This window comes from Poecilia mexicana, unplaced genomic scaffold, assembly GCF_051168715.1.
Source record: "Poecilia mexicana isolate PSO_F unplaced genomic scaffold, ASM5116871v1 scaffold_22, whole genome shotgun sequence".
NCBI lineage: Eukaryota > Metazoa > Chordata > Actinopteri > Cyprinodontiformes > Poeciliidae > Poecilia > Poecilia mexicana.
This window is the reverse complement of record NW_028263391.1, coordinates 15,821,144-15,835,913: the sequence shown is the minus strand read 5'-3', so window position 1 is coordinate 15,835,913 and position 14,770 is coordinate 15,821,144. Positions and strand designations below refer to the sequence as shown.

The 14,770-nt window shown below is 42.3% G+C and overlaps 1 protein-coding gene across 2 annotated transcripts in view; it reads right to left on the bottom strand.

Annotated features, from left to right (window-relative positions):
• The window catches only part of LOC106933831 (AT-rich interactive domain-containing protein 1B-like), a 195,611-nt gene extending 192,599 nt beyond the window's left edge, over window positions 1–3,012 (bottom strand). For both annotated transcript variants that reach the window (XM_015013342.2, XM_088002420.1), the window contains exon 1: window positions 1,109–3,012. In XM_015013342.2, the coding sequence (XP_014868828.2) occupies window positions 1,109–2,299 (1,191 nt within the window). In that variant the 5' untranslated portion in view covers window positions 2,300–3,012. The remainder of the gene's footprint in view (window positions 1–1,108) is intronic.
• Window positions 3,013–14,770: the final 11,758 nt, after the last annotated feature.

Sequence of the window (14,770 nt, the reverse complement as noted above, 5' to 3'; positions counted from 1 at the left end):
TATAATATAAATATAATAAAAATGTGTTAGTCAATCTGTTCTAACAGTCAGGAATTCAGTTTGCAAGATATTCAGCCAGATGGATGGAAGTCTCACTGGAGAAGATCCCCACACCTGACACAGATGCTAGGTCACAGGGAGCGGTTTAAGCAGCTTAATTACAGATGAGAATGAGAAAAATAGAGATTTATTGTAATTGATATCAATAATGCAACTCTGAACCGTGAAACTGATTAAAAAGAGAGAATCCTTAGAAATTACCACTACGTTTAAAAAAAAAAAAGAATAGTGTAGCTACATACGTATTTAGAAATAACATAAATCATTCATCGTGAAACAATCTAAATGAAATATAAGCAGTAAATGCAACATCACAAAAGCGTAATGGCAAAATCCTGCAAGAGTCCCGTTTTTCTCCTGAACACACTCTGCCTTAGTGGGACCACTGGGAGCCAATCAGATGGCAGGCTGGATGTCAACTCGGAGAGCTTTAACACAGTTTACCACCACTATTCAAATTGTGAGCAGAGCTGGATGGGAATAAACCGAGCAGCGTGGATGCGCTCCTGCTCCACACGGGGGGAAAAGCGCACAGAGAGCGGACGGACGGTCCTTAAGCGGGCGCGGTTTCAAATTAGCTTATCGAAACAGGGGAGAGAGAAAAAATAAAGAATTGTGAAACACATTTGATTCTGACTAGTTTCTACTGAACTATCGCATTTTGTTCCACGGGCGCTTTCAGCAGGACACGTCGTCAGCAGGGGCGTTTCGCAACGTGTCTGACAACACGTCGGCAGAGTTTCTACATCTGTGCGTTAAAACTGCAGTTATACAACATATGAACAGTTAACGTGAGAACCAAACAATTGTGTAAGCGTAAAGCGATGATTGCTTAAGAACAAAATCAGTGTTTCCCTTTTTGTCTTTCACACCGACCCCATTTTGGTTGTAAAGCTTAAAGTTGAAGAACAGTAAAAGGTCCAAACATTGGACGGTTAAAAAGGTAATAAAAATACATATTTAACTAAAACCCGCAACTTTGGAACAAACTGCCCGTGACTGTTTTCATAGTAGTTCACCAAGGCGCACCTAAACTCCCAGAACTCACCTGTGTTCTGCCGAGGCCCTGCCCTCCGCTGCCTGCGTTCATTGAAAGCGGGTGGTTCCTCTGCTGCCCTCCCCAATGGCCAGTGCTGGCTCCATATTGGGGGCCCACGTCCTTCCCCAAAGCCATGCCCGCCTGATGCTGAGGCGTCGGGCCGCCGTAGTCCTGATAAGCACCTCCGTAACCCCGCATCATCGGACTGGGAGACGTGAGCAGCTGATTGAGGGTTGGCGTGGCCCCTGAGGGCCCCTGTTGCTGCTGTGTTTGCCCCGGGTACCTCTGAAACCCACCCGAAACAGGGGACTTGCCGTGGGTCGCAGAGGAGTTGCTGCCCATCATCATGTTGCCTGGCTGCCTGCATCCAGAGGAGCCAATCATCCCGTAGGCCCCTCCGCCGTAGCCCGCGCGGTACGCCGGGTACTGGCCGTACTGGTTGTTGTGGTACCCCCCTTCACTGGAGTCCTGAGTTACCCCCATTCCACTGCTTTGTTGTTGCTGCCCGCCATGCTGATCATAACACGGCCTTGAAGTGTAATAGCTGTTATTAAACTCAGAGTTGTTAGTAGGGGGACCCAAGTTGGAGTGTTCAAACCTGGAGCCCATCATCCTCTCCGTGGCTTTACAGGTGAGGTCCCCCTCGCCTTTCCCCGGGCCGTGCTGCTGCTGGGACTCCTCCTGCCCCACCAACAGGTTCTCCTTACCACCGTGCTGCTGGTGGTCCACACTTCTGTCCCCCCGGGAGGGCTGCCCGTTGTTGCTGTTGTTACTTTGTCGCTGCTGATGTGGCGCAAACTGGCCGAACTGCGGCGGCGGTGGCTGCTGCTGTTGAGGTTGAGGCGCATCTCCGCTCCCCGCACATTTCAGCTTGTGGTTCGCGATCAGAGCCGCTTCCATCGGGGAAGTGTTTGAGTTTGACGCCGAGAGGTTAATCCCGGTCTTGTCGTGGCCGTCCGGAGCTTTGTGCGTCGCGGAAGTTGAATGGACCATGCTGCCGAGCTCGCCTCGGCGGTGATGGTCTACATTATTCAGAGTTCCATCGCCGGCACCCAGCATCTGTCCGCTCCGCTGCGCGGTCCCTGCCCCTCCACCTCCTCCTCCGGATTTCCCCGAATTGAGCTCCGGAGTCAAAGTGCCCGATAATTTCTTATTTTTATTATTAGTTCTGGTCGGAGCCGATGCCACTTGCGCAGCCATGGTCACTCCAACATCTCAGCGCGCAGTGACAGCAAGCCCCGACCAGCCTTGCGCACAGAAACTGACAACAGGGGAAGGGGAGAAACACTGAGAGCTAAAAAAAAAAAAAAAAAAAAAAAAAAAAACAATATCAAAAGAAGTCTATCTTTTTTCCCCCCCTATAACGAAGGTTTTGCTGTGGTGAAATGGCGAGGCTTCATGTTGAAAGTTTTTCTCCCAGCTTTGAACGAAACTTTTTCTTCTTCCACCCCTCTCCGCCTCTCCTCCATCCCCGGTTCTCTGTAATGTGTAGCAGCGTCTCCCGGAGCCTTGTGGCCCAGCATGGCATGAGAGAGAGCGGGCTCCACCAGCTTATCCACCTCCAGGGCTCCGGCGCTCTTCATATGGAAAACCTGGACTGGAGTGGTGAATCGTTACGCACTAAATATATGCTTTCATTTCGTCTTCGTACCACTTTCAATGGTGCATTTTTTTTTTAAAAGCGTAACATGAAGATAAAAACGTGTGATTTAAAATACGCTTAGTTTAATAGTCTAATTTTAAGGTTTTAACAGCTTTATTAGGACCATATGGAGTCAAGAGATTGTTACCGCCTCTCCAACTGAGGCGCACTTTATGTTTTCACATCTTAAGTGGCTGGTTGTGTTTTACCAAATTACCCACCAACATCGCTTTAACCGCAGCAAATAAACATAAATAAACGCCAATGCGAAGTTTTTGCGCGTCACCACTCCATTATCCAGATCTGCTTTTACCTCCCCTCTCCCGCTCCTCCGTCCCTCGGCTCAAGCCGGTTTCTCCGCAGCTCCTACAGCAGCGGTCGGACACGCAACCGAGAGGTGTGCAATCAAGCTGCCACCAGAATAAGAATGTAATTACGCCTCGTAGCATATGTAAAGCTGCAAAATTCCAGCTTTCCTCCACAACACTTTGCAAATCGCGTCATTGCAGCTATGCAAATTTCAGCGCAATAGAACAAACAAGCAAAGATGCAATAATCAGAAATCCAGACAATCATTTCAAATATTCAAGACTATTTGATTAGACTAGATGGAATGCGATCTGAGGTCAATTTACAATGGCGCTGCTAAAGGAGGGCCACGGGGGGCAATAGACCTTTTATAAATACAACATATTTTTAATAACCTTTGTTTAGAACTTATCAGCTTTAAATAATGTGAAACTGGAGCCAAGATTGCATAAAGGGATCTGCAAGGGCAGGTCCTTGTATGGATAGCATTAGCTGGAGGTTTTGCAGGTCATTGACACCCACCACACGCAGAGAAGCCGACAACGGTCACGGCTAAAGCAGCTGGCAATTTATACTGCTGTGTGCCAGTATCTTAATGGAAAGTTAAGTGAAAGGAAAACATCTGGCAGAAAATTGTGGACAAGAAACAGAGAAAATCAGAGTCTTGAGAGTTAAAGAAAACTCCATTAGGCTCAGGGTGGAGTCAGTGCTGTGTGTTTCATCACATCCAGGACATTTATTTATCATCTCCCTTGAATTCCTGTCCTTTATCCGCTCTAACATACAGTTGTGGGATAATATGACTTCTGAAATGTTATGCATTTTAATTTGAGTGACTAGTTATCACTCCCACATCCACGCCCCATTAGGCGCCTTTTATAAAACTTCCTGGGAACACCCCTGTCACAATACATTGAAATGTAAGAATGGGATTGTAATAAGGATGGATCTTCAAGCTAATCCTCAGATGAGCCTTATTTAAACAGATGACTGCATTCCTCAATTTCCCCTCATAAGATTCTCACTTTTTTTTTTTTTCAAAGAGAGACTTGTCTGAACATCTAATAGAAAAAAAATAACCGCGGGCGGCAGTGTTAGACCACACAAAACCAAAGTCTACAAGATATTCTATCCCATCAATAGTATTTCAAACATGAATGTAAAATAGTGCTTAGTAAAGAAGCCAGGGTGTCTGTTGGGACTTGAATGAGCAGAGGGTCCGCTTTGATGAGATCAGATGCATTTGATCAACAGAGGGAGCTGCAGATGAAAGAGTGGAGGGAGGCGGTGAGGGTAGGAGGAGAGGGGTCGTTTTAAGGGGGGTAGAGGAGCGTTGTGCTGAGGATGGCCATGATAATTATGATTAGTGGCTGTGGCTGGAAGAAATGTGAGGAGAAGATCATTCTGCCAGTGGTGGAGGTAAAATAGATTACCATTATTGACATGACGATTATGGGCTGAGGTAGTGACGATCAAATCATTCTTGCTTCATGTCACAATTTAGTTTCCTTATAGGAGTTTTGTGTTGGATGAGACACAAGAAATCATGTCCATGACAATGGGAAGACCCCTGCTGGAGAAACTGTGTGATTACAAGCAGAGGGTTAAAAAGATAGAGCATGAAACACATTTTTAGGTGTTAAGATTCCCATCTTATATCTTGCTTGTCTAATTCATCGCTCTCAACCCCCGTCTTCCCCCCCGCCCATACAGATATATATTTTGGAAGGAAGAGCAATCAAAGTGAAGCACTTTGATTGGAGCACTTCCAATCAAAGTGCTGTAGGACCTAATGAAAACCAAAAATAGGGCTGAACATAAAGACATTAAAAAATATAAGTGAAGATGAAAGAAATAATAAAATTATAAAATATGATTGCATATAAATTACAATTATATGATAAAAACAGTGACATTAAAAAAACTAATAAAAGGATGAAATAAACTAATGTTTATTATCCTTCTCTTAAAAACAACTAGCATCTGTCTTTGTGGTTTAAATTTATCCGTACATATTTAACAATATTTAACAAGCTCTATTTTCACTCGGTTGCATTTCTTTGGTAGCTATTTCTTAAAATGAAAAAAAAAATAGTATTTTACATTATTATTAGTAACTATTACTGGAAACAGCGTCATTGAGTCACGGGGGACTATACAAGCTTCTTCATCCTTGGTGTTTTGGCAGGAGATAGCTAAAATGGGAAAGCATGCTTTTTTTATTTTGGTTTTACATCACCTGGATATAAATATCAAATTTATATTACTACACAGCATCAAGAAGCTTAATCCCACTTTTCCAAATAGAACTGTCTCACCAGAGACAAATAAACAAGAATGACAACCCTGGAAACCTTTCCCAGCTGCATACCTTTATGAGCCCATATGGCACAAAATAAAAGCAATAACACTGTTATGGTCCAACTACAGACTCTATGGTGTTCACTGGCCCAGCCTACAGCATCAACATACCAGATGGCTGTTTAACTATAGGGCACGCCATGAAGACATCACATTAACAGCCTATTTACATGTGATTGTGAAGAAGAAACCACACAGGTGAAGGAAAATGACACCAGCGCTTCACTAAATGACTGCTTTTGTTGGTTAAGAGCTAAAGTATAGACATTTAAGTCTGATCCACACAATGTACACATGACATATCTAGTTCCCATCAGCCCCCAGATCAAAGACTCAGCCCTGATTTGCTGGAGCTACGCTAACGCTAACAGTAAGGGGACCTGGGGCATTAGCATATTCTATGATGGTGCCCAGCTTTTTCAAGCCGTTGCCTCGGCTGCAGCTCTGGGTGTGCCGCGCTGTGGCTTTGCAGCTCTAATTTCCCCTTTCTCGTTCATTAAAAAAGCCCACTGTTCTCCTATTAATTCGCAGACACACTGATGTGTCTGAAAGCTGGGGATGTGTACGCTACGTGCGCGTATGTGTGTTTGGGAAGGAGGGAGGTGGAGGAGGGCAATGGCTCAGCGCATTTGCATTTATGTTTAATTTATAACCTTCAGGGGCCCCCTGATGCAGCAAGATTGAAACAATAACTCCAGACAAACACAGGGAAGAGTGGAGGAGGAGCCTGAGGAGGGTGGATGGAATTAAAAATATACAGATATGAGATGGTATGCGCTTTGGAAATGTGTGTCTGTACACTAAGGATGCTGTTGAGGTGAGTGCAGCTTTCATGTGCATTTCTATGAGAATTGGTATTATTCATCTGCATCAAGGAGTATTTGAGATGCACACACACGCACATACCCACACGCACACACGTGCTGACAGAGAGGCAGAGGTCTCCAATCCACAAGGGGATAACATGCCACGGTGAGTGTCTGTCAGGAGCAGAGCTGGAGCCTGTTCTGGGGGAGTCTGCAGGGATCTCCCCCTTTGCAGCACAGCAGACAGTAGCAGCAGCACAAGCTTGGCCAAGCACAGAAAGTGGGTCAATCCAAAACAGACACACACACACACACACGCATGCACGCATGCACAAACAGGCCCGGATACACACACGCTCAGCTTAGATATATGCGGCCTCTAATGTCAAAGAGTGGGCGTGTTTGTAAGAAAATAAAGAATGCACAGATGAATGTGTTCATGGGAGAAAGCATAGCAGTTTACTTTGCATTAGTGATGTTAGAGGGGGTGGTGAGTGAAGGGAGGCTTATTTGAGATGGAGGTTAGATGGCTGCTTGGTAGAGGAGAGGAGGTGTAGCTGAGACAAAATGTAGCCAGCCATTGTAAGCATACCGTGTGGAAGTGCATCAAATTGATCCATAGTCTTTTCATTTCAGGCTTGGGTAAATAACAGCATTTGCATTGATCATTCTACACAACCAGGCAACAATGGTCTTGGGTAACTTGGGTGATTTGGTGTGTGAGTGCCTGTGTGTGTGTAAATGTGCCTGCTAGCAAAACACATCTCTTATTTCGCTACTGTTCCTTGCGGAGTTGAGGGCCTCAGCAGAGCCCTACAGACGGCTATGATGGATAAAATGTTTTCAACAACACTTCAGAAGAGTGGATGCTATTGTGTCCGCCTATATACCGAAACACAGAATCACAGAATTCCCAGGACGCCGCATGCTCTATTTATGTGTTATGAAAAACATGACTCAAAAGAAAATCGGAAAACAGCCCTGCTCCACTTTCACTGTCAGCTATCATGTGAAGTGTGAAGAGGAGGAAGAGGATGAGAGTGAGAAACAGGGGGAAAGAAGAGTAGACGGGGTTTTTTTTTTTAATCCACAGATCCTTTCCTGATAGTGACAGGGGACTGGGCTCTCAGAAACCCCTCAACCCTGCGTCCCTCCATCCCTTCCTCCCCCCACCTCTGATGCCTGTCACTGCTACCCTCTCCCTCCCTTCTCCTCCCGACTGAAGGAGTGTGTGAAGTGTCCCCCGAGAGGCACTGACTCAAAGACGGTATTTACAAGATCCACACTGAGCCCACTTTTAACTGCCTGTGAAGAACTTCTCCCGCCGCCTTTGATGTGCCAACCTAATGGGGAAGAGCTTGCCGGCAGTCATTGCATATGTTAGCGAGGCAATGTGAGCTAATCCGCTAGCATTGCAAGGTAGATTCATGCTGCTTGCAGTAAATGAGCTCTTCAAATGCTGTATGACTTTGGTGCAATGCTGTCTTTGGAAAATTTTCTCACCGGCAAAAAACAAAATACATATACTGACATGTTCTGTCAACTTTTACAGCAAATCACAGAGGGCTGAAGAAGAAAAAAAAGCACAGTGTACTGATTTTACAGCGGACTTATTTATAAGTTGGTAAATACCCTCTAATATGACTGGACAACACTGACACTGAATTCCCATTGTTGCAAAAGTTTATACTAATATACTTTTCTGTTGTTGTAAATGGTGTTGGAGTAAATAAGTTGGTTTAGCAACATCCTCACCCAATGAAAAATCTTTTAAAGTAGTAAAAATTTTAGAGTGGTACAAAAGACTCATTGCCAGTTTTAGCAATAATTGACTGTTGCGACCAAAGTTGACAAAACTAGTTGTTCAGTTTAAGAGCCAATTATGTACCTTTTCACATAAGGCCAGGTTGGAGTATCTTTTTCTCCTGAAAAATAAAACCAAAATTTCAACCTTGCATGTTGTTTTTACTCTGATTGTCTTTGTTGATATAACAGTCATTTATTTCAGTAATTCAATTCAAGATTCTGTCAAGATATTTTATCTTGACAGACACAAAGAATCATTGGAAAATAAGCTGGATTGACACATGTTAATAAAAAAGTTCAGTGGAAGGAAAACAAAATCAGACAAGCAACAGGCATCAATCACTTCAGCTTTGAGAGGATGATGATGATGCAAAGCATGTTCAAGAGTTGGGGAGGGATTCATATTTTTTCTTCTTTTACAGACAGTTGTTTAGTTTTTAACTTTCAGTATTATTTTTAAGACTTATCTTATACCTTCATTGATTTACTGCCCCCCTGCATAGACAGAAAGCTCGTAGGCTTTTTCCAGAGTAAAGTCCTGAGTGTCATCAAAAGTTATAACTCTGAAGGTGATGGAAGACATCCAGATAAAATATTTCAAAATACAATCAATTTGGATTAGGATTGTACTTAATTTGGGTCCAGTTCTGTACAGCACACCATCATTTGGGCACCTCTGGTCTAACGTCAGATGAATTTTTGATTTATTTAATGTCATCTTACACACACACAAAAACACAAACCACCCTCATTGGCAAATCTGCAGAGACAAAACGCTGATGCTCATCCAACTAAGTTTTATCATTAACAAGCGTTGGAAGAAGAACTGATTTCATAACAAACAGGCATTTGGAATGATTTTGAATTAGGCTAATTAGGTTTGTGTTTTGTTTGTTGCTCAGGAGGCGTGATCAAAGTGATATTTCACCAATTTGTGTCAGCTTGGGAGCAGAGGAGAAAGAGTTCGGAGAACAGTGCCTATTAAATCTCCTCAGGTTTGGCACACCGTTGCGTTAGGGACGGTAATCAAAACAAGAGAGTTATGAATAATGAACAGCGTTGATCAGAAGGAAGCAAAACAGTGAGTTTGTGCAATATTAGTGGCTTTATTTGTAAGAAGACTGGATTCAGGACTTCTGGAGATTCATTGCAGTTTCTACATGCTTAGGTTGAGTGGCAGGAGAGAAATGTTAGAAATTTGGATGGCTTGACCCAGGAGCTCAAAGTCTGAGTGCAACTAGCTGTTTTGATCTTATCTAATATTTATGTATAACTTCCTTGATATTTTCTTCGCTCTGTGAAGCGGTCTGCTTTTACAGTGTTACACAATGATGTCTTAGAGGGGCAATGATGAAGATCAAACGAGGTCGGAGCTCAGAGTATAGAACGTATTCCCTCTTTTTTCTCTCTCTCTACATAGCCTGCGAGGAAAGGCAGCAGCGGGCTATCTAATACTTTGTGATTGAAATACATGCTCCACTAGACTGCAGCATACACTCTGATCATATTTGTATTTGTGTCTCTGTCAAAGGAATATGGGCACAGAAAGAGAAAACGCTGTTACCATTTCGGTATGTGCCTCGTCTACAGAGAGTATGATTCTGCAGAAACACTTATTTTGGGGTCTTTCACGTTCACGGCTGCCACAGAACCAATCAAGGCTGTTTGGATCAGTAATGGCTTCAGTTGCTTTTCACTATCTCTCCACAAAAGTCAAGTGTTCTCAACATGTTATTTGCCCAAAGTGGCCTTGTTCCAAGGCTCTATTGTTAGCCTAATGGAGGCAAGATGACACTAAGACTCTAATTATGGACGCCAACGATCAGCCCTGATAATATTGAGAGTAAAGTGGGTAATTTGTGGCTGTTGTGTTGAAGGGCTGTGGGTAGGGCATAGAAAAAAGGGAGAGAGGGGTTGGGGGTGGTGAAGAGAAGAAGGGAGGTGGGGGAAGTTGTTTTCTTGTGTCATCGCCTCATCGTCCGTCACCCTAATCATTCCCCCAGAGCGTAGAGCTGAGATGTGGACACAGCAGGAGAATATTAATGGACTGTGTGACATTACGGTCCCCGCCCATTCAAAAGGAATGTTCTATTACATTATGGCCCATCAACAGGTGATTTCTCATTGCACGCTAGGATTCAGTGGAGTATACTCCTATTTCATAAAGTGACTGCATGCCGCGGATCAAATGCCCATTTTTCATGTAGAATGCAGATACTGTACATACAGCAGACTCAGGCTTATAGATCAATGTCTTATTTGTCACTGTGCTTGTGGCATACACAGATGTGCAAAAGTCTTGAGTCAGCTCCTATTTATACGCCTTTCTGTCCTCAAGGAACCAGTCTTTGACAGAGCTCTTGACAGACAACCAATGGAACGATTAGGTTTGAAGGAGTATGATTTAGTGGTACCTGATTTTTACAGAAAGAAAAATGTTGCTTAAGAAATACTAAAGACAACAGTTTGTCAAAAAAGGGGGTTGCTGTATGCCTTTTTGAAAAAAAAGTTGCTAAGGGGTTCTGAAATGTTGCTAAATATTGCGACAAAGTGCTATGCTGGTAAGAGTGCTTTACTTTGTTCTTCACACTCTGCTTAACCTTCTTTGCTCATCACTTGCTTGTGCCCTCAGTGTCTCTTGTCACCATCTGTTTTGGTGGAATGTTTCAAAATTTGTCTGGGAGCAGGGTTATCCTGACTCGGGGGATTCTGTTCCACTTTAAAGGAAACTGACAAAGCATCACAAGTCATGTTTTGTTAGGTTTTTCTTCCAATTTCTGGAAGCCATGACATATAGATAATAATTATTTGCAGCAGGTATTTTAATTGATCAACATATTATTTGATAATTTGGTCATACATGTGCCTTCATATTTTGGTGTACAGTTGTGCTTATGAGCAATCAACTTTTCACACACAAAAAGGGCTCATCTTCAAGTTTCTTGAAACCATCCATAGACGTCATACCAATACTGATTGCTTCCCTAATGTTCCTGAAATGTTTAATGAGCATTAAATGTTACTCTTAAAAGTCTTGAATATATTAATGCAGGTCTCCTTTAAAAATGACTTGATTGGCTGGTTTAGCAAGCAACAAGCTTTTAATAGTTAATAAGTGAATCTTAAAAATGAGTTATAGTAATAAACTCTAAAAAAGAACGTTCTTTGTTACACAATGCACTGTGCACTATCTTGGTCTAGTCGAAGCACTAGACAGAAAATTTGAGAAAATGTCTAGAAAATTAGTTAATGTTCGAAAACATTGAAAACTACAAATCAAGACAACTTCAAAGATGCCCTAAGTCTCCAGAAGTATCTTGTCACCATCTGAATCAGAAAATTCAGGAGTCACTCCAATCACTTCCATTAGAGATGTATAAAATCCAGCAGCTAAGCAAGCGTGCTGTTTCTACAAAGAGTTGGGTAACAATAAAGGACAAGACACACCAGATCCAGTTTACTGAAAATCAGGTCGGATGATGTACACAGCAATTAGAACAGTGAAGTTAATGGGGTTTCACAGACAGCTAGCAATCCCCTGCAACTGCGTCTCCAAATGTCTGACCAAAACTGACTCAGAGAAAAGTCTTGGTTGGAAGTATGGAGCAATTTGACCAGGATATCATGAGTGAAGTCTTTAATTCCCATGAACAGACTTCTAAATATTGTGGAAAACCTTCTCAGAAAAGCTGATGATGTTCCAGCTGCAGACAGTAAAGTCTCATGCTAAATCCTATCGGTTAGGAATCAGAGGTTTCCTCACAGCATTGAGCAATCTTTTTTCTACCTTACACTTCTTTCTTGTAACATAATTTCCCAACCAGTATCTAATGTGATAGGCTTAACAAAGTTTGGCCTTTGTCTCAAATTCAGTCTAAGGTAAACAACCTATCCTGATGAATGAAATCCAGTGGCAGTAATGGTAAGACAGACACCAAAGCAACACAGCAGGCTTGTGCCTATTCTGTCAACACCCTAAATCAAAGCCTCCTTTTCTCTTGAGTGATCTGTCCAAACAATTAAAATGGAACCTCTTTGTACCATCACACTTAACATGTCAGACAGAAAAATGAAAGGAGCCTCATGTATTGCCTTGACGCCTCCTGTGACAAGCCCCACGGAGAGAGCAGCACACCACAGAAATGACGGCACTGTTCAAATTTTAAATATGTTTTGACACAAAATCAAAAGTTGCTCACCATAATGGGGCAGAGCTTCCCCCCTTTTCCTCTGTGATCACTTATTAGACCCCAAGGTGAAGCAGGCAGAAATACTGACACCTGAATATTCTCTTTGCACTTTCTTTGACATTTTTTAGCAGATCTGGGAATCATTTCACAATGTGAGATATCATTTCATAGTAAGATTTAGGCTCTGATCTCTCCACATCTGAGGCTCATGAAAAAAGCCACCAATGATCAATGAGGATTCCTGGGTGAGCTGCTGGGTTTTTTTTTTTTTTTTTTAATCTGCTTCTGGTGTCCAAAGGTATGTCTGCTGGTGTTCACATTCTGATGATAAAGAACATTTTGACTACTTGACAGTGAATGGGGGGCTGTTTCTAAACACCCAAATATCCAGATCAGAAATAAAAACTGACTTTTTTGAGATTCATATCATGTTATAATGTTATTCATTCATCAAAAACACACCCAGTGTGTTGCTTTGACTCATTCATACATGGCTGAGGAACCCTTCAATCTCAAGTGGCAGCCATTTTGGGTGCCTTAACATCTGCTCATACAATGCACCGCCTATTTCCCTAAAGCTCCGCCTTGGACCCTCAGTCACAAGCTGAGCTCCAGCCCCACAGAGCACCCCTTCCCTGGAACCCCCCTACACAGCTCCACCAGACCAGTGACAGCAGTAATTAGTAAGCACCTGGAGAAAGCACGTTTGCTGAGTTTATCATACCATCCTAAAAAAGGCTGTAAACTGCGTCAATGGATAGTATGGATAAACACTGTTGTGATGATGATGAGTGTCGGAAAGGGTAGGAGATTCTTCAAGTGAAACTCACCCCCAAATGAACTTTTTTGCCGATAACCTCTCTAAATAGGAATCAGGAGTGGGATACTCCTCTGCTCTGACTACTGGTAAAGGTATGGTGTTGAACGGATGACTCTAGGAGACTGGCTTCATTGCTGAGGAAGCTGGAGAAGCTAATGGTGGCTAATGGCGGCTCTTGCTTGTTGTTGCCATAAAAGTTTCCAACAACACAGAAAAAGAGTTACTAGATTTATCACTAGTTCTTGTTTTGAAAAAAATGCCACTAGAGGAATCTGAAAAATCAATTATTTTTTCTCCTATACCAATAGGAGTCACTATATTTTTTTTTTATAAATATAGCAAAAAAGTGGATAAGTTGACAACATTGCTTCTTTCGTCATGATCACCCATCAATCATCCTCTCTGCATATCCCCACATTTGGTCGTGTTTCTTGTGTTTCTTCACCCAGTTTTCCAGAATTTGTAAAACAATTCCAGGGGGCGGGGCTTAGTGTTCAGAGGGTGTTAGTTATATTATAATTCAAAGTCAAATTTCTTTCTTTCTTTCTTACACTATATGTCTGGGAAATACATAGTAACCCTCTTTACTAATGTAGATCCTTGGAACATCTTGTCTCTTACAATGGATGCAGGGATTCTACAGTCTGGGAAAAGTCAACCTTTTGTTTTAGGAATTTTCTAGATAAGAAATTAAGATAAGATTTTCTAGATAAGAAAAAAAATAGCTCATCAGTATATCTAGACTTCTAGACTCCTCTTTCCAGTAAAGCTTGGTTGTGTTCTCTCTTCCTTCCTATCTAGATGTTACCTGAAGCACTTTGGTCATGAGACAGTGGTGCTACATGAGGAACAATTTATTTTAATTTAACATTAATGGACTGAAAGGCTTTAAACATAATGGAAAAAAGAAAGTCCATTTCATGGTCTTTTACTGTTTTCTGAATAATCCTAAAGATGAAATTCCTAATCTTCCTCCAAACAGGAGAGAGTTTCTTTTTTAACCAAGACCCTAATTACGCCCAGCTTCGAATTAGCATGTTTAATACAACAAAATGTTTTAATAAAGAATAAAGGCAAGGCAGCAGAAAACAAAAGGCAACTTGGTAATGAGATTATCTCTGCCGGGCGCCCAGCGCACATCATTGTAGTTCAGACAAATGGAGATTAGGAGTCACACTCAAAACAGCCTAATCCATGAATGACTGCAGATATGATTGCTTTCCATTGTGATTGGTGAATGAGTGTGGTTGGATTTATCTGAAATCCTGAGGAGACTTTAAAGTACAGTTGTACATGAAGGCGTAGAGCCGGTTGAAGATTAGTTGAATCCATCTGTGATAAGCTTCTGCAGTTTGGCCACAAACGGAGATAAACAAAAATCTGAAGACCAGATGATGTTGTACGCATTCAGCATCTACAGATTATCCCCACAGATCAGAAATTTACATAATAAATCAAAGTACATTCTAAAATACACAAATGTTTTATTTACTCACTAAAAAAAAAAGTCAGATGTAGTTTTCAAAATGTGTTTAAATGTTGCATGTTCCAGTACACTTAGTGGTACCGCTGCCATACGTCCCTTTTCTCTAAGGGCTAAAACACACTCCTTCATCCCTGACCTCCCCCCTTTAGTTGCTGACAAGGTCAAACATCTCCCATTAGAGAGGACCAGGCCTCGCCTTTTTGCCAGGGAAGTATCCAAGTCGTACATCGTGAAGGTCAGGGGCTGCATAA